The following is a 25,575-nucleotide window of genomic DNA, read 5'->3' as shown; positions in this document are numbered from 1 at the left end:
TAAATACGTACATTAAATGCCACATTATTTCTGTGTAACTTTAAAATATTTCATTAGATACAAATTATGTGTGTTCCCTTGCTGTAAAATAGTTTTTAATATTCAAAAATGGCATTATTTTGTAAAGCAGTAATGAACTATGTTCATTTGTATGTAATCGTCTTATTCAGCAGTTCCTTTAAAAGGGTTTTACAAACAAAGATGTACTTTTAATGACTGAAGCCTGACAGGTGTAACATGGCGACTGCAATCGCGTTGCTGTGTTGTTTTTGTCAATAAGGCATTTCAACATCACTGTATGGCTCACAGAGTTGATGTACTTCCTCAACGTTCAGCTGTAAGATTTCATGTTGCCGGTTTAACAGCCTGTGACGCGCACACACGCTGTTGTTTATGAATTAATAAATGGGGTTTTTATTAAATCTGCCTCTCGCCGTTTCCCGGCAGGACTGAGTTCGGTCACAGTCACAGGCCTTAAACCCGAAACCGATTACGAAGTCAAGATGTCTGCCATCAACGGGAAAGGCGAAGGCGAGAACAGCCTGCCGGTGGTCTTCACAACCGAGCACGTCCGTGAGTACCACATTCTCCTCTCTCAAGACGCATTGTTCCTGTGGCGCGGCGTGACGGCCCACACGCATCGACAACTAGTGTGAAATCTTGGGCTGGCACAGATGCTGAGAGATACAGACTGTGCTGATGGTGTTAAGAAGCAGGTCTTGATGATTTAAGTAGTCTGACGTGTCACATTATAGTCACGGTTTTTACATTAGCAGCTTTCTTTGCCAGTCAGTCTAATGTGCAAACAAATTTCTGACCAGTTCTCTCATTTTACTGAATTAGAAATTTGTGCATACATCGCCACAACATGAAACTGTATTAAAGAAAGGGTTGTTATTTTTTATGCTAAAGCCTGATTTAACATTACAAGAGTCCAGGCTCAAATTCATGACACTGGTTATCTATTTATCCTACCAATAAATTATATTTTTGTATATGTTTGAAAACATTTTCTTACTGTAAATGAAAAGTATTGTTGTCTGATAAAAGTACCATGGTTTATTACAAATTTATGCCTAAAACCTTTAATTTTCTTACCTCATTAGCATAAATTAATTTAATTTAGATGTGATTTAGTCTTTTTTATTCGATAAAACAAGATATGTTTTTTAAGTCTCAAGTAAATATATCGCTGCGGTCCTTCTGAAACCTTGTATCTCCATATTTCGTAATTTTTGTATTTTTTGCTATAAATCACTATTATTAGTCGTCCTTTATGCTTGTCATTGAGTTCTGCAAATATGGAACCCATAAGATTTTCAACTGTTGAGGACACCGTATTTAATCATTTGAAAAGTAGTGTTTTTTCCTGAACAGCAACGAATTTGGACATCTAAGGTTTTGGAAGGACGACCATATCTTGATTTAAAACTTTCTGATATTTGTACTGGAAACCAAGATAAAATACTAAGAAATGTATTTCTTTCTGTCTTTGTCTTGTTTTTCAGTATGTTTGGACAGTGTTAGATTTGTGCCACACATATCGCATAAAATATTTAAGAAAACTCGATTTTAGTCCCAATTGACCACAGAACCTTCCCACAATGCAACTGGGTCACTTATGCAAACTCCAGACATGTCATTACATGTTTGGTTTGGCGCAGTGGTTTCTGCTTTCCTGGCACTCAACACGAGTCAGTGGAATGCAGGACTTTTTATAAGGATGCCTAGTGTACCTTTTCTCTCTTAAGCCTCCTTGTCATGCAGAGTTTTGATGAAACCCATTTTAAGACAATGTCTGGGTTTTGTGTGGTCACCTCATTTGACAGCTCACCCGACATTGCCCAGTTCAAAATCCAAACACTTCAGTGTTTTATCTCTTTCTCCCCTTATGCAGGGCATGTATAATGCATTGTCAATAGAAATCTGCTGGTTATTTAAATCATGTATATGTTAACCTATGGATGTAAGCGGAGTTAAATTTTTCTACAAATATTTCTCCCACAAAAATTGATTTCATGCTTTGATTTCAAGTGGTTTCACGTCAAAAATCTCAATGTTCAATTTTAATTCAGTAAAATGGTCTTGTTGCATATCACTATATACTGTATGATTACATTGACTGCTGCTAAGCACCGTACACATAATATATGACAACGATTTATTTGAGTAATTGATTTACATACGTATGAAGAATTTATTTTTTCCAGCATGTTAGAACAAGCTGTTCTCATACGTCTCATGCTTCATAACATCAATAAAAACAAACCCCAACCCTGCACACTATGGGAATATTCCTGTGGTTTGGTTGATATTCTCACCACGTATAGACACCACACACAGTTACCCTCTTGCTCCCCCTGGTGGTTGTTTTTGTGATCAGCGGAATGCGTTTAGATTTCAAGAGATGTCAGTCCCACTATAATCCATTCAAGCATTGTGCATTGAGATTAATTTCCTGTCAGTACACAGAACAAAGCCATTTAGAGTGCTAATATCCAGGATGTAGTCTAGAGTTTAAAGTATGAGTGATGTGAGATCTTGGTACTGGCTTTTACTTTTTGACTTTAGATGTTTTATTTGCATTATGTGATTTATGTTTCACACTGTGATTTCGGTTCACATTTCAACCGAAATGTGTAGGTTATACTTCAATGAGGAGTTGTCTCTTATACACCAATGATCATTGTGTTATCGTTATCAAATATGTAATTGTTCATAGTTTTAGATGTTTCACACATTTAATTCATTTTCAATTCATAATTGGTTCATTATAATTTAATTTGTTCTAACAATATTAGAAGATAAATATGATATAGAAATTCTGTCATCATTTATTCAGCCTCATTTATTTGACTATTGAGGTAGATATTTTGTAAAAGTCAATGGGGGGCAGGCAGTGTTGTTTGGTTACCAGCGTTCTTTAAAATATCTTTTGTGTTTTGCACTGGAAATGAAGTCATACAGGATTGAATTTAAAGATGAATCATTTTTGGGTGAACTAAATTAGTCTTCTATGTTAAAAAACTAAAGAATAGCTGGTATTTTATTTAATAATTTAAGTGTTGCATATGCTCCCTAGATGGGATTTTAACTTCCATTTGTACACTTAGGATACAGGTTTTATTTTACAGCCTTATAACAATCTTTAGAGTTATTATTGCAATATATTACAGCAGCCTCCCAAAGCCTTCATTATATAAATATCAGTTTTCTTCTGCCAAGTGGCTGCGAAAAAAATACTTCCATGTGGTTTTCTTTTCAGGACACTCATAGTTAAAACAAATTTTTAATACACATGAAGTATTTAAAGTATCTCGGCTGAATAGTTCCCCAGGATTTGAAATCCCCATGAGATGTGCTCACAACATCACATGCTGTGTCTGTCCAGAACTAATGCATGACTAAACATGAACTATTACATAAAAACTGCAAAGTTTTCTCTGCTTTTCCTTGTGAAAAATGATTGACATCTTATTTCTATTGCTCATACCTTGGAGGTTAGAACAAATTTGTTTGCGCCTCAGACATGAGTGATTCATCAAATTGTGCTATTGCTTTTTTAAGTTAACCTTGCAGATGTTAGAATAGGTGAAAAGTCAAATACTGTAGATGAGATTCGGTTGACTGTTCCAGTTAGCACCCAGGTCACCTTAGCAACATCATAGCAACATGCTAACAACCGCTCAGGGCACCTTGGCAACCACCCAGAGCATCATGGTTGCACTTACATCTTACATGTTTGTTGACTTTTATTGTGCTTTTTAAACCGTCTATATACTTTCACATTCAATGTTGTGATTGTGTTGTGATTAAAACCATTTTAATTTGCTCGGTTTTTCGTTACTCTGCACAGTTTGTTCTAACCTTTGACTTATTTTTCTCATAGTTACATTGTGTCTGTATTTTGTTTTGTATCTTTCATGCAACCTCTTCCAATTTCCTTTCAACCAATCATGTGCGTGCATATGATGTGACTGTGTCATGTGGCTTGCATGGTGCTGGTGATGTCATCCACACTGATGAGCAGAAGGTAAACACTCAGACCCCCTCTCATGTTTAGGATTAACCCTCCTCTCGGGATCAGGGATCCCTCCCTAACCACCCAATACATCTAATTCCTTGTCACATTTCTAGCATTGAATACCTTCAGACTGGTCATGTACATGTATCTATTCCTATTTTGTAACGGAGAACATCACCCTTGAGCGACCACTGCGCTTCGGCTGCGCCCATTATCTTCTGTGGCGATTGTGGAATCAGAAAACAGTTGATGCAGTGTCCTGCCAACCATGGTAATGACATCAAACATTTCCCCAGAGCGATCGCTGCGTACAACAGTCTCGCTCTTTTATATTCAGTCTAAACATTTTGACAAGCAGCGGTTTTACAGACGTTCTAAATTACAGATGTTTCTTTCCTCCTGCGCTGGATATGCTGCCACCGGTGCGCAATTATATTTAAATGAGGAGACCTGAAAAAGCGTTACAGTATATGCTGCGAGTGGTTGATCTCAGTGGTGTTCGTTCTTTGATTATGAGCATGTTAACTTTTCACATTGTCCATATTAACTTTGAACTCTAAGAGGGGCTCCTCCACTTCACAGAACCGAACTTTGATGTTCCTGTTGTGTTTTTTGTGCATGTACATTTATGAATATATGAATTTCTATTTAGAAAGTTTGGAAATATTCAGAATGTCATTCATTTCATAAATGCTTACTATTTGCATACATTGAGTGACTGTAGATTTTCAGATGTTTTCATGATGAAGCATGTTGAAACTAGGGGTGACGCAATATACTAGTATCAATGTTGTGTTATTATTGCACATAGCCTATAGACATTTCACCTGAAGTTAACTTTCGGTCTGTGTTTGGTTCAAATATAACCATTAATTTTATATTTTCACATTTATTTATAATAATATTATATTGTATATTAATTGTATTCAATTAAAACTACCCAACAGTTATTGATTCTTTGCGGAGGTCCACCGGAAGCTAAGTTTGAGCCACATATCAATTATTTATGTAATTGCTGCTGAAACCGTCTATAGTAAAATTGTAAAAATACATTTAGTTTAAAATGATATAATATTATATTTTGAGAGTGATTTATTGGCCGAAAAACTCAAAACACACTAAATTAAAGATGAATTAGATACATAACAATATTTATTTATTTCCATTAGATATTCTGATGATAAAGTGTTTGGCTAAATACTTTAGCCACACCCAGTTAGCCTATTACAGCTACGTCTGATAAAGATCTGGAGAACATCTGCTGTGTAAAAACATCGGGTAAACATCTTAAGACTAAAATACACTACAAGACTTTTGCTCAGAGTCTGGACTTGTTGCAGAAAGTCTATGCCAGTCTGCAGATTTGATCAGTTACGGTGTTTCTATCTGAAACTTTCAAAAAGTCTGCAAGTGTATGATGTCTAGTTTAAAATTCAGATTTGAGATTTGAAAAGTGAACACTTGTAGAAAACACTTGAAGTGTGTGTATTCCAGCCATCAAAAAGAGCCGTTTTACATACATTCTAATTCATAAACATCTTACAAATGTCTTCTCGATGTCGAGATATGAAATCTGACAGCAAGACATCTTAGAGACGTATTGCAGATGAGCAAACCATTAATGTAAGATATCTTCCAGATGTAAATGCAGACGTCCAATAGATGTCCGTTAGATATAGTGTGCTATCAGGACATTGACCGTGTAGTGAAAATCTGTTATCGTGACAGTCCTGGTTGAAACATCATCCCAAAGGCTTCAGGACTTGCATATTCACTTTAGCATTGTGGCATTTCACAAGACTTGCTTAGTGAAAATTTCCATCAGCACAAAACTATTGAGCATGTAAAAATGTTTTAATCTCATTAAAATTAAGCTAATAAAAATGCTTCAAGTCAATTTGTAAACACCTGAAAATTGAATTGTATGTTTTCTCCCTCATGCATCTTTACATTCACGGTATCTTGTAGGGACAGATGGTCCAGGGTGGAATGACTCGGTGCTGTGCTGCACTTTTTAACTTTTATCGTTGAAGAGATAAATGTTTATTGACGACACTTGAAACTGTCACTCCATCAGTATCTCTACTGATTCTTTGGCAAGGCTGTTGGTTTCACTTTCATGTCATCATAAGACGTTAAGATTTATTAGCGTTTTAAGACATCTCCTTAATTCTTTCAGTCTCGGTGTGTTGTTTCAGAAAACGTTTCATTGTATACCTTAATGTATACCTAGATGTAAAGCTACTGATGTATTGATATTATCGATCATTGCGCTAATTCGAAGAGTGTTGCGAATGACTGATACGAAGCTAAAAGGGGAAGCCATTTCAAAGTACAGTAAGAACAAAACACATTTGCTTCTTGTAAGCCTGGACAGCGAGATAACGCGAGTTAGGTAAATGAAAGCGTCGCTAATTACTGTGTTAATGAGAGTAAAATGCCTTAATTTCTCAATCCGCCTCGTTCACGTGTAGCATCTCCCGGCAATGTTGTTACATGTCACTTGCAACATAAACCTAATGTAGCGAATCAAACTAGCGTTCATTGGTCATTAAAATGAAATGGCTCGTGATGGCCCGTGAAGGAGAGGCCTTGGCGCACAGCACCAGAGGAATATTCCCAATTCACACTGCGGTGATGTACGTAAGTGCTCTGTAGGGACGTCTGCAGTACAGCGTGACCTCCAGATACTGTATCAGCCCTCCTCATCTAAAAAGGCCCAACTGAATTAAATGTGACTCATTTTTCTATTACTTGTCTAAATGGAATCATAGATGAGGATGGGATTTAGAAAATAAACATCTTTATACACTCAAGTTTGGGTTTTTCCATAACAGATACCTTGTATGTACAGACCAGGGTGGCCAATGGCCGGCTTTATTCCAATATATACACAAAAAAGATAGATGGGAGTTTTGGGGAAATATGAACACAAAATGATACCAGTAATCTATGCCGGTTTTCTTTTCTTGCTTTGCTTTTCCTCAGTGCACACATTTAAACAGTTCAACCCAAAATGTAACCTCTGGCATCATTTGCTCACCCTCAGGTTGTTTAAATCTGTATCAATTTCTTTGTTCCGATCAACACAGAGAAAGATGTTTGGAAGAATGCTTGTAACCAAACAGTTCTTGGCCACCATTGACTACCGTAGTGGGAGAAATTGCCCTTATAAATGTCTTTGTTCTGTTGAGCATAAAAGAACACATCTAATGAAGGAAAGCAAACAGTTCTGGCTCACTATTCACTTCCATTGTAATTTTTCCTACTATGGTAGTCAGTGGTGGCCAAGAAATACAGTATGGGACAACTTTAGGGTGTGTTATTAATGACAGAATTGTCCTTTTAAGGCATAGTGGATTTTCTCACGTTTTTGTATGTGCATTGTTGTTTCAGGAGAACCCAGTCCTCCTAAACTAGAGAGCACCCTGCAGCCCAAAGGCAATTCTGTGAAGGTGAACTTGATCAAGCAAGATGACGGAGGCTCACCAATAGCTTATTACTTGGTTAGATACAAAGCTGTAAGTGTCCAAATACAAATTTTACAACTTTTACATCTCAACTAATTCTTTTTTTAACAGATACCCAGCTATTTAATTTTCATTTTTTAACATGAAAATGCAAGTGTTGATATTCTCTACAATGGGCATTGGAACACATATACCATTACGAAGGATAACAAAAAACTAATAAACAAAATATTTACTGTTAATATTTTTTAATATTCATTGTAACATGTTTCCTTTAATCACAGCCCTTAATTTAACAACTAAATCCCTTTTCGTTTGGCCTCAGGAGGTTAACAATGTTTCAACGTAATTCTTAAATGAAACTTTTTCTGAAAGACTATCTGTGCACTTTTAAAATGTATTTTTATAGATTTATAGAGTTTTGAGGTTGTATGAAGAACAAAAACTAAATATTTTATTGTTATATTTGATTCAAAACTAAGAACTTAAATAAAGAATGAAATAAAATAAATTCAGTAATTATTATGTTAAAGAGTGTTAAGTGTTTTAAACAAGTTCACAGGGCATAAAAAGCCCATCGTTGAATAAACACACATAAGCATTTGGCCGAACGTTAAAAGACATTACGTGGGTGATTGTGACTTTTTTATGTTCTGTCCACAGAGCGAAGACTCAGAATGGGAGCCCGAGATCCGTGTGCCTTACGTGAGCGAGTATGTGATGTTGAATAGGCTGAAGTGGAACACGAAATATGATGTGGTCGTGGTGGCAGAGAACCAGCAGGGCAAGTCCAAGCCCGGCAAGCTGACCATCATAACCCCGACAGAGCCTGCAGCTACCACAGGTGACCACTCGCTCTCTCTCTCCCTTGCTCAGTCGCTCGCTCTCACACGACTCAAGCACACCGATTTTAACAGCTGACTCAGAGCTGCAATGACACCAAACATGCGAATGCAGTGTGGGCCATCACTTACGCTGCATGATAAACGGTGAGTCATGCTACATTGTCAGATCATGAAATACGTGGACAAACATTTGGCTCATTGATGCTGTTCCTTTAAGATAGGATTGATATATTTCATAAAATGCCAAAAAACGTGCATTGAGCTGCATAAGAGGTAATTCACATATCAATCCATTGGTCCTCATTGCACACGTGACCAGACCTCGACATCAGCCATCCCTTTTCTTTCTTACCAAAAAACCCCATTTGTTCATGAAGCCCACCTAGCATGTGGCGGTAGCTAAGAAGTGAGTTTGTGGTCTGGTCAGCAGTGCCAAAGGCCGCAGCTTAGCTTTACTGCTTCACTTGCAATGTAACAAGCATCTGGAGCTTTTTAATGCAGAGAGATTATTTTCTCTAGCCCTGTCTGGCTTTCCCACTCATTAACATGGCGAGGCGGCCCTGAGGACGTAGGAGGGCTGAATCGCTGTTTGGCACAGTAGGCTGTGAATGGCCCGCATCCAAAGGCTGTTTGTCTCAGTCACACCTCGGTGTACAGAGGCACGCTCCTCACAGCATGCCAATGAGACCCTAGAGTAAAACTTTACTGAAGACTGTATTTACATGCTTTCAGTCCTTTGATTTCTTGCAGTGATAACGGTAATGCTATAAAGCTGAGAACAGCTTATCATCGCTGTCATTCGGATGTTCAAATTCACCTCAGAAGTTCAAATTCACAGTTTTTAAGTTTACTTTGTAAATGATAAAATACTGTTGTTTTAAGTACTCTTAATTGGTTAGATATTTGCAAAACCCAGTGACCAACATGAAGGGAAACGTCTTGGTCACGGATGTATCCTCAGTTCCCTGATGGAGGGAACGAGACGTTGTGTCGAGACTGACAGAATGGGGTTTGACTTGAGAACCTATCATCTCCAATTATACTTTGAAAAGTTAACTTGGCGAAATGGACGGCAAGCCATTCATTCACCTTTTTGGGCTGAGGAACTTGAGAGGCACTCTCGTTCACTGCATCGGGCCGGCGGAACCCCCCATGCCATGATGGACAGAACATCTCGTTCCCTCCATCAGGGAACCGAGGTTACATCCGTAACCAAAGTTCCCCTTTCTGTCGGTCTATCGAAGTTGTGTCGAGACTGACAGAATGGGGTTCCTGTTGAAAACGCCACAGAGCTACGTCGCGTTATGATTTCTATCAGAACGACACTGAGCGGCCTGGGCGAGTCACAAGTGAGCCTCCTCACAAATCGTAAAGACATACAGCTTTCCTGTAGCGCAGTGGTAAGAGCACTTGATCCCATGGGATTGCACATACTAAGAAACAAATTTATAGGATAATGCAATGTAAGTTGCTTTGGATAAAAGTGTCTGCCAAACGCATTAATGTAAATGTAACCATCCAGTGGTGTAGTAGGGCATCAATTTGTGTGACCACTACGAGAGGTTCTTTCTACCGGCCGTACTGGAGTAGCACGCTTCGTCGCCTGAAGAGGGCAGAAGGTCAGCCACCGCCGGTCTCACTCAAGACCCAGTCCGACGGATCGCACCCAAGACTACAGCAGAGACAGACAGAAAGGGGAACTTTGGTTACGGATGTAATGTGGTTCCCTGATGGAGGGAATGCGATGTTGTGTCCATCATGACATGGGGGGGTTCCGCCGGCCCGATGCAGTGAACAAGAGTGCCTCTCAAGTTCCTCAGCCCAAAAAGGTGAATGAATGGCAGAGTATAGTCGGAGATGATAGGTTTTCAAGTCAAACCCCATTTTGTCAGTCTAGACACAACGTCAAGACACCGACCGAAAGGGAACTAATAATAACGATTTATAGCAAATTTAAACAATGCAGATTATCTGATATTATGTTTAAAATAGGGCTGTCAACGTTAACATGATAACGAATGCAATTATTCTTTTTCGATTAACGGGTTAAAAATATTTAACGCCATTAACACATCATCCGTTTGTCATCATTGTCAAGCGTAACATTATATAATCCCACTCTTATTCATATAAAGGCCTTTAAATTATTTAGGCTGAAATGGTTGTATTGACAAGTCCAGTATAGATTGACAGCTTCTGGCTGTGGAACACGGTGCAATGGGACAGCGGTCCCGTCTGGTGTACACATGGGCTTAAGGCTGTGTCAGAATCTGTCAAACAGTGCACCAGCATTACGTTCACTTCCGTGCTTGATTCAACAAAAACACGCAAGTTTATACCTGAAAGCACCTTTCGTCTAGTATTTTCGCAAGCACAGTCTTCAACGAGTTAAATAAAGTCTTAAATGAATGCAAAGAGTAGTGAAAAAAGGAACTGTCACTAATGTTAATCAAAGAATTAAAGAAAAGAAGAAATCAATGCGATTTTGTAGCTTTATTGAGGAATCTTCTGTATTTCATGTATTTAGGAGTAAAGACTTTAGTAGTAAAAACAGTATTTGAGAACTTTATTTTCTGTATATTTCCTACCTGTCTAACATGTGACAGAAAAAATATATATATTTATCAGTTGCAATGTTCGAATATTGGCTTTCATTTATAAAATGATGCTGTTAAAGAAATGTGTTGTTTCTACATTCATTTGGAGATAAATGTGAAATTATTCAAATGTAAAATTATTCTTTAAAACATAAAAGTTATTAGTTAGTTAGTTCCTTTTTTATTGATTGACAGCACTTGATATGATAAATCACGATTAAAATTTGTATTCTATAGATTGTTTGCACATGAGGTCACGGCACTGCTCCAAGTGCAGATGAAGGGCAGGGAGTGATTTTCTCCAAAGGAATTCACTATAAAAAGCTCAAAATACCTTTGTTGTTTTTTTTTTTTTTATTGTGTAGCAAAAGTTGATGTTCATGCAGGGGAAAATGCGAGGATTGAGAAACAGAGATAACTGGTTAACCTGAATCTGCGGTTGGGATGAGCCGAGCCGGATGACTTTCTAAAACTCTTAATGAGGTTTAACACACCTAAACAATGACCAGGTGAGCTCAAATGTACTGCTCAAGAACCTTGTCATGGCGCTGCAAAGATGCGTCCTGATTCAACGGATAAAGTGATAAAGCTCGCCCATATAAGTCCATATAATGAAACAGCTTAACAGCTTAAAACAAAATTCTATGAAACCTTAATTTTAAAATTAAAACTTGCTACTGTTAAATGAACAAGCACTTATTCCAGGAATAAGAAAAGTCTCACGTTAAGCTTCTTGCACATTACAGGGGTCACATAAATGTATTTATTTAGGTTTTCCGTGGTTATTGTTTTTCACTTTCTCCATTTAATAAGGGCTTGTTCTTTTAACGGAAGCTAGTGTTTATTTCAAGTAAGGTTTGACAGAAATTTGGTCTAACCTTGTGGTTGTTCGAGTTGTAAACATGGCTACTTTGAGTTTGAATTCCTGTGGAGGAAAATCACTTGCTCCCCTCCAGTCGCGAGGCGTTATGCTCTCTGTAGAGCCATTTGTCCGTTTAGGGTTACTGTAGAAACAACATGGCGAATTCCATGCAAGGTGACCCGCAGAGGGTGTAGATAGAAATAGCTCATTTTAAGGTTATTAAAACATAATTTATTATGTAAGGCCTTTATACACATCTGAAGACATAGCATTTCTGTCTATAGATACTTCTCAATCTCACATATTGCACCTTAAACTCATTTTGTGTTTTTCTATTTAATAACAGCTTTATCTTTAACACAAGCAATGTCTGTAAGCTTTATTCATCTAAAACAATCAATTCTCCGCTGGCTCCTGCACACAGAGAACCTTTGGTCATTTTATTTCTGATCAGAAGTCACGTGCTTTAGTCACAGATGAACGAACACATGTTTTGATGTAGTTTACTAAACTCAATTGAAGCAGAATTTCAACAGTCCTGTTGAGTTCTGATATCTTGATTTACTGCTCGAGGTTTGTGTCTGTAGGTTAATAAATGCATCTTGGCGTCACTGAAGATGCTTTTCAAAACATCTCTAGTTGACAAGTCATACAGTGAAGTCAATTCATTCCTAATTTGCCTAATGAATTACTATATAGCCAATTGGTGTAGGCCTACTCTCTGTGGGTTACATGGTTGAAGATCTGTACATAAACTTTATCCCATCGTCGGATTTGGAGCGACACTTTTTGTCTAACGAGCTCTTATTTAATAATGTTAATAAAAAGCATCACATGGCACGGTTCCTGAGAATGAACCTAATACCGGCACACATCTGTCTCGCCCTTAGCCTGTCCTCTCATTCATATTTCATTTCTTTTTAAATCTCACATTTATCTTTTCATTTGGAATCTTTGTTTTCCCGTGTTTGACGTATTTTTCTGCCTGTTTTTTTTCTCTCTCTCTTTCCATTTCCCCCTTGTCCCGTCGTTGTTCCCGGGCTTGGACATGGACGGATCATCGCATGCACGCATAACGCTCTGGTGCCAATACTTTTCCTCCTTCCCTTCGTTTATGTTTTTATGATATGTAAATGTTTGTATTTGTGCCTGTGATCTTGTGTCTGTGTTTGCAGTCACTCTGAGTGGTTCCTCAGTGTCGTACACACTGCTGTCTCTCCTGCTCTCTCCATTATTGCTGCTTTTGCTTTGATAGAGTAGAGGAATGTTTTCTCCTCATGTTGAGGATCTCCTGCATGATGTTTCTGTATTTAATAATCCATGTGCTGGAAACACAGAGCCTCGCAGAACGCAGAATACGGCGAAGTAAACAAAACACTTAAGTTTCCGATGACCAAATGCTTTTTATTTCATGACATTTTTAAAAGTAACACTTTATACTGTGAACCGCTCAGTTGCTGTATTTACTGAAATGAAATAATGAAAAACATTAAGTTAAAGCACATGGAATGTCTCGTCTAAAAGTAGATATTTGTTTTTTTTGCTAATTTGTAACTAAAACTGTACAAATGAAGACCTTTGGGAAGCAGCTTTGTAACAGACTTTTCAGATGTTATTTTATTACTTGAAATACTTTTTTGAGGCTTAAACATGAATCACTTATTGTAATGATCGGAAACGTATAATAGTCACAGCTATTCTTCACACGTGTGGCGTTATTAAAATCTTTTTGTTTTACATAAAGCAAGTGTCTTTTCTTTTTGTTGTATGTAATGTTAAATACACTTATGTACTATACTGTACATTTGAATCCTAAAAGAGAGTAACCTGCAATTGGCAGACATTTTAATCCAAAGGGATTTACATTGCATTGGACTATACATTTGTTTCTGACTACATTATATGTCTCATGAGCTTGGCGTTGCTAGCGCTCTAACCACTGAGCCACAGGAAAGCTCATGTAAATATTTCCAAAATATGCATACATTTACGTGTGTTTTATATATATATATATATATATATATATATATATATATATATATATATATACAGAATTAATATGCACAGTACACAGACATAAAACAAACTATTATTCTGGATGCGATTCATCGTTTGACAGGCCGCATTTCTTTCCAAATATATTTTTGTATAACATTTTATTAAATGCACTTCATTTTGTCATACCTATTTCCCTTTATAATGTTGTGTGTCATACATACTGAACTGTAATGTTCAAAATAGTAAATATACACACACTGGCTCCAAAACTGTATTGGATATCTGCTATGTTTTGACCTCAAGGTTATCATCGTGCATGTTTCTTATTTTTCTGCTTGTTTTATTGAACTGCAGAGTCTTAATATCAGAGTGCAGCGATGTGTCCTCCATCCAGTTTGTTTTAGATTTGAACACTTTTTCATAACCTAACATCTCGTGGCCGATTGGTTGAAAATAAACCAGACAGGCTTTGGGTTCACATTGCATCTATAAGCACACCACACGGTGGACTTGAAGTGAACTAAAACCAGTAAGTAACTTTTGTAAATAAGTAATGTTTTTTTAAATAAGTAATGTCGTTTTGTAAGTAAGTTTTTAAAAGTCCAAATACTATGAAATCCCCATTGCAACATGCATTTTCAGATTGTTAAATGGCGATCTTAAAATAACTCGCACGTAACTCTTACATTTACGTGATTTGTGCGTCTCTGTTTGTTTTCTCTTCTCAAGATGCCATGGATGATGGGACGGGGCTGAACACTGGATCAATTGTTGGTATTTTCATACTGGTGTGTGTGGCGTTCCTGCTGTTTGTGGACGCCACCTGCTGCGTCCTCAACAAGTGCGGCGTCCTCATGTGCATCTGCGGTAAACCCGGGCCTGGTACCAAAGGCAAGGACATTGAGGCCGGCAACGCTGCCTTTGTGTGAGTACCCACAATACACTTCCATTCAATACTGTATGACATACGTAGATCCTGATGTCTCTTTTAAGCTCATATCACACACAGACAGGCTCGCTTACTGTGTGTTGTTCTGTCATAACCTCAAAAGAATTGTAATGTCTGAGTGACCTCATCAGGTTCCACTCATTGCTGTATAATGACCAGATGTGTATTCATTCTCTCTACATGCAGTCAAGATATGTCTAAAGAGCCCATTGTGGAAGTGAGGACTGAAGAGGAAGCAACGGCCAATCACAACGCAGAAGGACATCCAGAGCCCAATGAGACAACTCCCCTGACTGAACCAGAGTAAGCTCCACCTTACGTTAACAATGCTGTTAACTGCCATTCAACAGAATGGCATCATCGTGAAGCACCTGCAGTGCAATAAAATCAGTGTTCCCTACACCCTAAATGTACCTGATCATCGCCTACTGCATGTATTTCACTTTATTACTTTAGGACCAACATGAAACACCATTTAAAACATCATAACAAAAATAATTTATTATTAGGAACACCTGTTCAATTTCTCATTAATGCAATTATCTAATCAACCAATCGCATGGCAGTTGCTTCAATGCATTTAGGGGTGTGGTCCTGGTCAAGACAATCTCCTGAACTCCAAACTGAATGTCAGAAAGGTGATTTAAGCAATTTTGAGCGTGGCATGGTTGTTGGTGCCAGACGGGCCGGTCTGAGAATTTCACAATCTGCTCAGTTACTGGGATTTTCACGCACAACCATTTCTAGGGTTTACAAAGAATGGTGTAAAAAGAGAAAAACATCCAGTATGCGGCAGTCCTGTGGGCGAAAATGCCTTGTTGATGCCAGAGGTCAGAGGAGAATGGGCCGACTGATTCAAGCTGATAAAAGAGCAACTTTGACTGAAATATCCACAACCTAGGTTTGCAGCTAAGCATTTGTGAAGCCACAACACGCTCAACCTTGAGGTGGATGGGCTACAACAGCAGAAGACCCCACCGGGTACCACTCATCTCCACTACAAATAGGAAAAAGAGGCTACAATTTGCACAAGCTCACCAAAATTGGACAGTTGAAGACTGGAAAAATGTTGCCTTGTCTGATGAGTCTCGATTTCTGTTGAGACATTCAGATGGTAGAGTCAGAATTGGGCGTTAACAGAAAGAGAATAGGGATCCATCATGCTTTGTTACCACTGTGCAGGCTGGTGGTGGTGGTGTAATGGTGTGGGGGATGTTTTCTTGGCACACTTTAGGCCCCTTAGTGCCAATTGGGCATCGATTAAATGCCAGGGCCTGCCTGAGCATTGTTTCTGACCATGTCCATCCCTTTATGACCACCATGTACCCATCCACGCCACGGCCTACCTGAGCATTGTTTCTGACCATGTCCATCCCTATATGACCATCATGTACCCATGCTGGTCACCGGCCCGTCTGGCACCAACTTCCAGCAGGATAATGCACCAGGTCACAAAACTTGAATCATTTCAAATTGGTTTCTTGAACATGACAATGAGTTCACTGTACTAAAATGGCCCCCACAGTCACCAGATCTCAACCCAATAGAGCATCTTTGGGATGTGGTGGAACGGGAGCTTCCTGCCCTGGATGTGCATCCCACAAATCTCCATCAACTGCAAGATGCTATCCTATCAATATGTGCCAACATTTCTAAAGAATGCTTTCAGCACCTTGTTGAATCAATGCCACGTAGAATTAAGGCAGTTCTGGAGGCGAAAGGGGGTCAAACACAGTATTAGTATGGTGTTCCTAATAATCCTTAAGGTGAGTGTACGTGATTATTTCGCCACACGGTGTCAGTCAGTGCTGTATAATAGTAATCACAATACTGCAGTGTGATGAATAAGTTTAGAATGAGCATTTATTCATTCTATTTTTATCACTGTTGTCTGTCATTTTTCACATTCTACGTCTATGTAATTCACAAATACGCCTAAAATTTATTAAATTAACAAATGTCTTAAACAAATGTCAACGCCTCGTCCCTCCACAAACCCTTTTCAGGGTAAAAAACTCGTGTGGCTTCTCTTTTACATTAAGCTGGGAAACAATCGTTTTTCTCTCTGGATATGATTGGATCATGAAATGCAGGCTGTGATATTATTAACGTCCCACGCTGCATTCATTACATCAGCAAAAAAGAAAATACTTTTTGTCCACTTGAATTAAGCTCAGTTTTTGTTTTATGTTGCACTTTTATATTGATGTTTTCCTACACGCCGTGTTCATGTTTTACATCTAGATCAAGTGCTCCCTCTAGTGACCGTCCGCCGCACACCAATCTAAGCATACATGCAATACTGTATTTCAAATCAGTATTGAATACATGTTGTAACCATGTGTCTGTAATGATTGTCTCCCCTGTCTCGATCACTCGTCTATGTCTCTGTTTTCTCCCTCTTCATACAGGCAAGTGACGGAAACCGCCGCCGCGATGGTAGACTTGCCTCTGTCTGTGCCCACTAACTCAGACACAATCACTGACACCTTTGACCTCAGCCAGAGCAGCCCTGCTAGCGAGAGCACCACTCTTACTTCCAGCATCACAGCCCCTCCCCCTGACCCTATCCCTGCCCATGTGTCGCCATCCGACAGTAGTACACCCAAATCTCACAACAAACCTTCCATGCCATCTCCATCTTCCGACCCTACAACCGATGTCAGTCTTCTGGTAGACCTGGGTGCTGCCTCAGAAGCACAGGCTGAGGTTCCTGCTTCAGAGGAGCCAAGTCCCTTGCCCCCTAGCCAGCCCCTTGTCCCACCTGGGGAGACAAACTCCACAGAAAAATCTGAATCAGAGCCATTGCCGTCTGTTCAGAGCACCTCTCATGCCAGTTCAAATCCCTTCAGCCCACAGGGTTGCACCCCTATCCCCTCACTAAATCACGATCATCAGATTGATGGAGAACTCCCATTGGGTCCAGACACAGACGTCCCCCAGGATGGCTCAAATGCTCTGGGGACAGCTGGATTCAGTGGGCCATCTGCTCCGGCACAGAGCGAGTATGGATTTCTAGATGTCTTGATGTTCTCTTAGTTTGTGTATGTGTTGTAACCATTAGATGTTTATTCTGATCTCCATTCACATGGTGATCGGTGACTGTGAATGTTCTTAATTTTACAGTTTCATTTAAAGGGATAGTGCACCCAAAAATGCAAACTTTTATGTTCCAAATTCTGTTTGACTTTCTTTGTAAGACCCAAAATAAGAACACTCCAGTCCCCATTTACTTTAATTGCAAGAAAAAACTGCACATTGTACTTTGTAGGAAAAAGTGATACAAGTTTGGGATACTGTAAAGGAATCATTCACCTTCAAAATGAAAATTCTGTCATTATTTTCACATCCTCTTGTCAGTTTAAACCTGTATGGCTTTCTTTCTACTGCAAAACACCAAAGAAAATTTTGAAGAATGTCAAAACATAGTTGGTCCCCATTGACTTGCATCGGTTTTGTCAATGGGGACCAACGTTTTTTGGTAATAAAAACAAATTTTATTATCTTTTGTGTTCTGTGGATGAAAGAAATCACACAGGTTTCCAATGACAACAGGGTGAGGAAATGTTGACAGAATTTTCTTTTTGAAGGTGAACTATTCCTTTAATGACGATCAAGAGTTCATTTTGAGTGAAATCTTTTTCCAATGATCTCCATCACAGGAACGTTGTGGATGAGGAGAGCAGTGCGACAGGAATCGCAGAGCTAAAGAAGGCAGGAGCAGAACCCAACGCTGTCTCCCAAACAAACGCCACCGAAAGTAAAGCATGAGGACAGGCGGAGCATCACGGTGAACATTTAACAGTGCCCTTAATACATTTTCTCAACTAAAAGGTGTATATTCTATCACTTCAATAATGTATGGATGCCTTTTCTACTTAGTTTCGGGGTAAACTTCCAGATGTTTCGCTTTCAGGAGTTGAATGGACATGATATCATTCATATTATTAAAAGATCAGGATGTATTTCATTGTAAATCGTTTTGTCAGGATTATTTTAACAGTGCATATTTAGGAGAATTGTTTTGTACATTGTTAAAATGTAAATGATTTTTCCTATTTTTTTATTCCATGTGTTTGAGGGCTTGATTCATTGTTGGTTTTATATTTCATTCTGTCATATAGTATTTTATTTACACATAACTGTTTTGGCTGTATAGACAGCCAATCACAGGTCGATAAAATATCGCAGGATATTTTCACACACTGTTTTTCGTTAAGGTCCAGTAACTATTTAAAATGGTCCATTTTGTTTTGTAACAGAAGTTCAGCTTTTACAATTACCATGCATTTCTAATGTTTGCGGTTTATACATCAACACATGCTCCAGAAGCAAACCCTCAAAAATATCAGCTCATTTTTATACTGTATACCTCTGGAAGAAGGTATGTCTCACACTGTCGACTGGAAGCTTGTGCACTGTGATTGTTGTCTGTTTTTTCAAACATATCCACATAGCTTTGTAGTTAACGCTGATTGTGCTTTTATATAACATGACCTGTAAATTGTTAACAGTACTGTGTAAAACCGGAGAAATAGGACACAGTCCTTGTGGCATAACTCATTGCATGACCATCTGCTTGCACGTCTGATGTTAAACAAGAGTGAAGTGTTCTGTGTCTCACTGTAGGTCAGCGTGCAGAAATGGTTGAAATGATGGTTCTGGGTGTTTTATGATTTCTACGCTTTCTATAAAATCGACGTTTTGGATTATCCAAGAGGATATTATCTTTGCCCATTGTACACAGATTTTTCTGTTGAGCACTGCCATGTTACCCCAGAACGGTAAATTGTTTCTTGTATATGGGGATTTGACCAATGAAATAACAGTATGATGGGTATGCTTTAAATATAAGAAAATGTTGTAAATTGTGTTGTTCTGACACATTTTAAATAAACTCAATGAAACATGAAAGTTTAAAAGCATATATCTCAAATGTTTTTAATATAGTGGATATACTGTCATTCCTCTGTGATCAAAGCATAGTATTTTATAAAAAGACTTTACAAGTCTTATATAAAAATGTTGAAAATAAATCTTCTTACATTTAGTTATGTAATGAACATACAGTATTTGACATTTAAAATTATCCATCTGAATGTGAGCCTTGACATTTATTTGCTTTTGTAATTCATATTCACACTACGATTAAACATTACACAATACCTGTATTATAAAAATAAGAAAAATGCAAGATTTTTATTATTTTGTGTTATTTCCATATTTATATTACGTTTGACAGTAATAACTGAAGCTGGTATGATTGAAAAGGAATTTTTCGTTCCGAAATATCCAAATTCTCTTAAGTTGATATTCCCTTCCTCTACCACAGTATTTAACAAACCTTAAAGGGACAGTTTACGCCTCAAAATAAAATAATGTCATTATTTCCTGAGATCTTTACCCTCGAGTTATGTCAAATCTGTATACATTTATTTGTTTTGATGAACACAGAGAAAGATATTTGTAAAGAATGCTTGCAACCAAACTTGGTTTTGGTCACCATTGACTACCGAGGTATGAAAATGACAAGTCAACGGTGGCCAAAACTGTTTGGTTATAAGCATTCTTCCAAATATATTTCTCTGTGTTCATCAGAACAAAGACATTATACAGATTTGGAACAACTTTGAACAGATATTTCATTTGTGGGTGAACTGTTTCTTTAATATGCCTCAATATAATGTATAGGGGGGTTTCCCGGACAGTGCTTAAAACTAATCCTATACTAAATTAAATGTTAGAGCTGTCAAAACATAAAATAGCTTGAAGTGCACACCAGCAAAGCATTTTTGTAAAAAACTGCTTAAATTTCTAGTCCTGGCTTAAGCTATTTCCTGTCCGGGAAACCTCCCCATAGTTATTTAAAATAAGTCTGCTTATTTTCCTAACAAATATACTAGGTTTGCAAACCTCAAAATATTGGATAGAAGATGTGAATGGGCTGGCCTTTAAATGTTGTGAGTGTGGACAACGGGGGGCTTTAAAGTAAATAAATCCTCTCGATTTCACTCCCGTCAGCAGGTGGCGCTGTTTTACAACATGAGCCTCAGATTTCTGTGTACGAGGTTCTCTGAACTACGTGACTGCACGTGCACATATAAACATACTTCACATAAACGCGTGTACAGTTTTATAACGAGGATTGCATGGAGTCCATGACATCTGTCGTTAGTTAAACATGCTTCTGTTTCATTTGTGTAAATAACCCAATAGTCCATCCTGAGTGTAATTTAAAGCCATGCAATGAGTTTAGCTTTTTTGTTGTTTTGTTCACAAGGCTCGAGGACGTAAGTACTCTGTGTTAACTGTGGTTTCGAGGAGTATATGACCTTCACCAAACAACACAAGACAACAACGCTGCTCCCAAACTTGAGGCATTTTGTGGGCATTCCTTCACTATTGTCCGTTTAAAGATTTAAAGATTAAAGATATCTGCTTTTTCGCGAACAGCACGTCTCTAAATAAGAAGGCAATGGGAGATTACCAAAGACATCCCTTCATTCATTGGCAGGGTGCTTTGTGAGTGCGTGTGTTTTATTTTCATTCATTCTTTTTACCCTTCATTCGCGGACGAGCTAAGCTCCCTTTAACGCAGTCACGCTCTTTAAAGTTTAAACTCCCCGAGGGAAGCGCGAGTGCTGTTGCTTTAAATCAGTCATGTGTAAATTAATATTTGGAGTTCGTCTCAATTTGAGGAACATTGAGCGTTCAGCGTCCGTTTTCTTCGCCGGTTCAGTAACGCTGTAACCCTGAAAATCACAGGATTCCTGCGCGTCTCCGTTTCCCGGCGTCTCGGCGCGCATCAGAGAAACATTGACGTCACGACGATGATGATGATGATGATGATCGGAATCCGAACGGCGACTCTAGTGCGCGTGAAGCGGCTTCTGTGAACATCAGTGTGTTGATGCCGTATAACAAGTGTTCGGTTTACGCGCCAATTCCAGGTAAGTCCACATAACTTCACCGGGGAAACCCGCATCGCGTATCCAGCTGTTGAGTTCGACCGCGTACACGCTCATTCGCTTGTTTACAGCGGTGCAACATTTAGTTCATTTTGTGTTAAGGATGCTTAACTTGTTGTCTTCAAATACACCGCGCGCGTGATGTTTAGGCTGTCTTCTGGCATGCTTGTGCTTTCGCGACACGTAGAGTTTACGGTGTTATTAAAATGATAACATTTAAAGAGCAAACTGACGTGAGTGTTGCTTAACGCAACTTGTCAATCAGGTGGGATCGCGCTTGCTTGCGCAGTACGAACAGCTTGTTGATACAGACTGTTGCGCGGATCAGATGAACGGGTTATTTCGGATCTTTAGCTTTTTCTGTTTTAGTCAGCACGCCTTGTATATAGTTGTATATATATATCAGTGGCTGTTATCAAATGTATTTTAAATATGTATTTGATATGAAGACCGATGGGTTTTAAGCAAGAAGGCAACCTTTCCAGGTGTCGTGAAGGGCAAGGTGTTGTTTCTTTAGATCGCTGATGTTAAATGTTTTGTTTATGTTTATTTATGTGAAAACTATATTAGATGCGCACACAATATATCGATACATCGTATTTAGTATTACAGTAAACATTCGATTAACAACATTCGTTTTTGATATTTACTTTACTCGTTTTATCGAGGTTATTTTAAATAACTACATTCAAGTCATATTTAAACGTCTTTTTTAATTGTGTTGTACAACGTTATCTCAAGTTTCAGTACTGACATGTAGATAGAGAGAGATGCGTTCATTGGAATGTTCGTCCTAAGGTAGAAATGAAAGGTGTAATTAAAACAAAGTAGCCTTTACCCTTAAGAACAGTATGAAAAGTTAAGTTCCTAACAAGTGTCTTGAAAGCTGTTAGTTCAGTTTCACCCATGGCAGCTTTCCATTATTATCACTGCCATGGCATAACATTTTGAAAGTGTTGTTGTGATTGGCTACTGCCTCTGTATGGAGGTTCAACAACAACAACGGCCCTTTGCCTTTTTTCAACACATTGAGTCAACCTGTTTGATTGATGATTAACATGAACTGTGCAACCCAGATGAATGAACTGATTTGTGCATTGCAACAGGTGAAGGTGTGTGTTTTCAGTGTTTAAATTGCTGAATGACTTTGCAGGAACACCCAAGGAGCAAGAGGAAAACGCAAACCTGTGAGATGGTACAATAAATGTTACTGTGATGGATTTAGCAAAAATGGGTATGATTCACCTCCAAAACCCCAGCCACCCCACCTCGCTCCTGCAGAAGGCCAACCAGATGAGGCTCTCTGGGACGTTGTGTGATGTGGTTATCATGGTCGACAGCCAGGAGTTCCGCGCCCATAGAACCGTGCTTGCATGTGCAAGTAAGATGTTTGAGATCCTGTTCCACCGCAACAGCCAACATTACACTCTGGACTTCCTCTCTCCAAAGACCTTCCAGCAGATTCTGGAGTACGCTTACACCGCCACTCTCCAAGCCAAGCTGGAGGACTTAGATGACCTTCTCTACGCAGCAGAGATTCTAGAGATAGAGTACTTAGAGGAGCAATGTCTGAAGATCTTGGAAACCATCCAGATGTCTGAAGAGAACGACACAGATGTGAATATGAACGAGAACGGTGGTGATGATGTTGATGACCATGGCAATAAGTATCTCAAGAGCACGTTTATCTCCAAAAAGCATTCCGTACAGGACGGCGGCTATGGCTCCGCCAGCCGCCACCGCCTGGCTTTGGTCAGCATGGTCGACAAAAGATCTTCAGAATCAGCCCAAATGGGTCTACCGGCCGCCAGCCCGACTAAGGCCGCTTTGGAGGGCCTGATGAGCATGGGTCAGTCCATGCTTGTTCAGGCCAACGCACCTCAGAGCTTTTCACAAGGTAACGGATCTCCCTTACTAGATAAGATTAAAACCGAGATGATGCAGGTGGATGAGGAGTTCCAACATGAAGGAGGATTCACTAGGAACGGGGAAGGCGGCGCTGACTCTCGGCAGCACCGGGACACTCCTGGAACCCCTACTAGAGGCAGTGTCATCACCAGTGCCCGTGAACTCCACTCCGCAGATGGTTCCGCAGATTCCCAAGTAGACAACGGGCAAGCAGCCCTGGTGAACGTGGCTAGTCTGGCCGACAGACATTTCGCATCTCTGTGCTCTATACCGTCCAACCATAAAAGCGATGGTATGCTGCCCTTGCCCGTATCCATGGCATCGTCATTACATGTGCCATCCTCCCTGGCCATGTCGATGGATTTCAGTGCCTATGGGGGGCTCTTCCATCAGAGTTTGATTCAGAGAGAGTTCTTGAGCAAGCTCGGGGATTTTACAGCGAACGTGAAGCACGAGGTCCAAACCCAGAAAGAACGATGTGAGGTGTGCGGCATGGAGCTGCCTGATAATGAAACTGCCGAACAACACAGGTGAGAAGGTTTTTTTAATCTTTCTCATTAGTTCAAAAAATAAAAAGACATGATTGTGTGCTCATTTCTATCACAGTTTCCTGGAATATGTCAAGCACTATAAGCAATATGTATTTTTATTTCTTTACCTTCATTTCAGTCTAAACCCTTATGACTTTGTTATGAGTTCTGGCCACTCTTGTTAATAATGACCAACAAGTTGCTGTCAAACTTCAACACCATTAGGAATACTATGAAAGGTCTAAAGGATTTTGGACAGGAGTTTAAAAGGAATAGTTTACCCAAAATGAAAATGATGTCATCATTTACTCATCCTCTTTTAATTTCAAACCCATATTCGTAACCGAACATCAGCCGACCCATTGACCCCATTGGTTTTGTGTCCATACAATAGTAAATGGGTAACGCGGCTGTTCGGTTACAAATATTCTTCGAAATATAAATATCTTCCATTGTATTCTGCAGAAGAAAGTCATACATGTGATGACATGTTTGAAATGACTAGAGGGTGAATACATTATGATTTTTTTGGTGAACTATCCGTTTAAATGGCATTTTGTACTCCAGAAGAATACAGGTCTGGAACAATATGAGTAAATAAATATAATTTTTATTTCGGTGTGAACTGTTTCTTTAAGCGATCGCTTTCTCAGTCTTGATGACAATGATGCCAAACAGGTTAGAAATGTCGGCCGGTTCGACGCGCCAAGCTTTTATTTGATTTGTGAAAGGAGGTTTTCTTGTGTAGAAAATGAGGGCTGCTTAGTGTGGCTTGACCCTAGCCGTCCCACCATAACCTTTGGCTTAACTCTGTCAAAATGATCAGCCGGGAGGAGCTTTGCTCAGGCAAATGGGTTAGAGAACAATAAGCACTATTTTCTAAGTCAAATCGGGCATTATCTATATAGGTGTGTTTGTCCTTTTTAATAACATGGATCATTATAGAGCTTTAAGCCTTCACTCATTTCATGCTATATGTCAAAATATTTTATTATAGGTCTGACAAGTTTGTTTCCAGATAGCAACCTGCAATTGACCGATCCGAATTCAAAGCACATAGTAATTCCAGTTATATTGGATCAGGGCTTGCACGGTTTAAGCATGGACTCTCAAACAGTAGGTAGTGCCTTATCTCTATTCATCAGAGCGGAAGATAACCTCGCACTGCTCTCCTTAGTCTCTGTGGTGAAGATGGTCTGATAGTGACTTTACCCTTCTGTCAGACACAGATAAAGTGGCCACACGTTGTGTGTATTGCAGCGCACCTGATACTCTTTCATTCATTCCCACAAATGCTGAACCCAGTGACACCAGCGCAGGTTTCCTGACTGATCTCACTACTAACAGATTCTCTCCTTTCCATTGTTTCGCTTTGCTTTCAAAACTGTGCTGGGGCTTGTAACTTTAAGGTCCTCCAATAATGC

General features: G+C 39.1%; 2 protein-coding genes across 4 annotated transcripts in view; both read left to right on the top strand.

Moving 5' to 3' along the window:
• The window catches only part of ncam1b (neural cell adhesion molecule 1b), an 80,381-nt gene extending 60,718 nt beyond the window's left edge, over positions 1 to 19,663 (top strand). For all 3 annotated transcript variants that reach the window (XM_079482091.1, XM_079482090.1, XM_079482089.1), the window contains 7 exons: positions 448 to 573; positions 7,421 to 7,545; positions 8,158 to 8,338; positions 14,526 to 14,721; positions 14,932 to 15,048; positions 17,157 to 17,750; positions 18,408 to 19,663. In XM_079482091.1, the coding sequence (XP_079338217.1) occupies positions 448 to 573; positions 7,421 to 7,545; positions 8,158 to 8,338; positions 14,526 to 14,721; positions 14,932 to 15,048; positions 17,157 to 17,750; positions 18,408 to 18,516 (1,448 nt within the window). In that variant the 3' untranslated portion in view covers positions 18,517 to 19,663. The remainder of the gene's footprint in view (positions 1 to 447; positions 574 to 7,420; positions 7,546 to 8,157; positions 8,339 to 14,525; positions 14,722 to 14,931; positions 15,049 to 17,156; positions 17,751 to 18,407) is intronic.
• Positions 19,664 to 21,063: 1,400 nt separating this feature from the next.
• Positions 21,064 to 25,575, top strand: part of zbtb16b (zinc finger and BTB domain containing 16b) — a 42,953-nt gene continuing 38,441 nt past the window's right edge. Inside the window, exons 1-2 of the mRNA XM_079481699.1 lie at positions 21,064 to 21,695; positions 22,867 to 24,151. Of these exons, the coding sequence (XP_079337825.1) occupies positions 22,929 to 24,151 (1,223 nt within the window). The 5' untranslated portion in view covers positions 21,064 to 21,695; positions 22,867 to 22,928. The remainder of the gene's footprint in view (positions 21,696 to 22,866; positions 24,152 to 25,575) is intronic.

Source organism: Barbatula barbatula (assembly GCF_947034865.1).
Source record: "Barbatula barbatula genome assembly, chromosome: 19".
NCBI lineage: Eukaryota > Metazoa > Chordata > Actinopteri > Cypriniformes > Nemacheilidae > Barbatula > Barbatula barbatula.
Note: the sequence above shows the minus strand (reverse complement) of the source record. Positions and strands in the feature narration are given on the sequence as shown.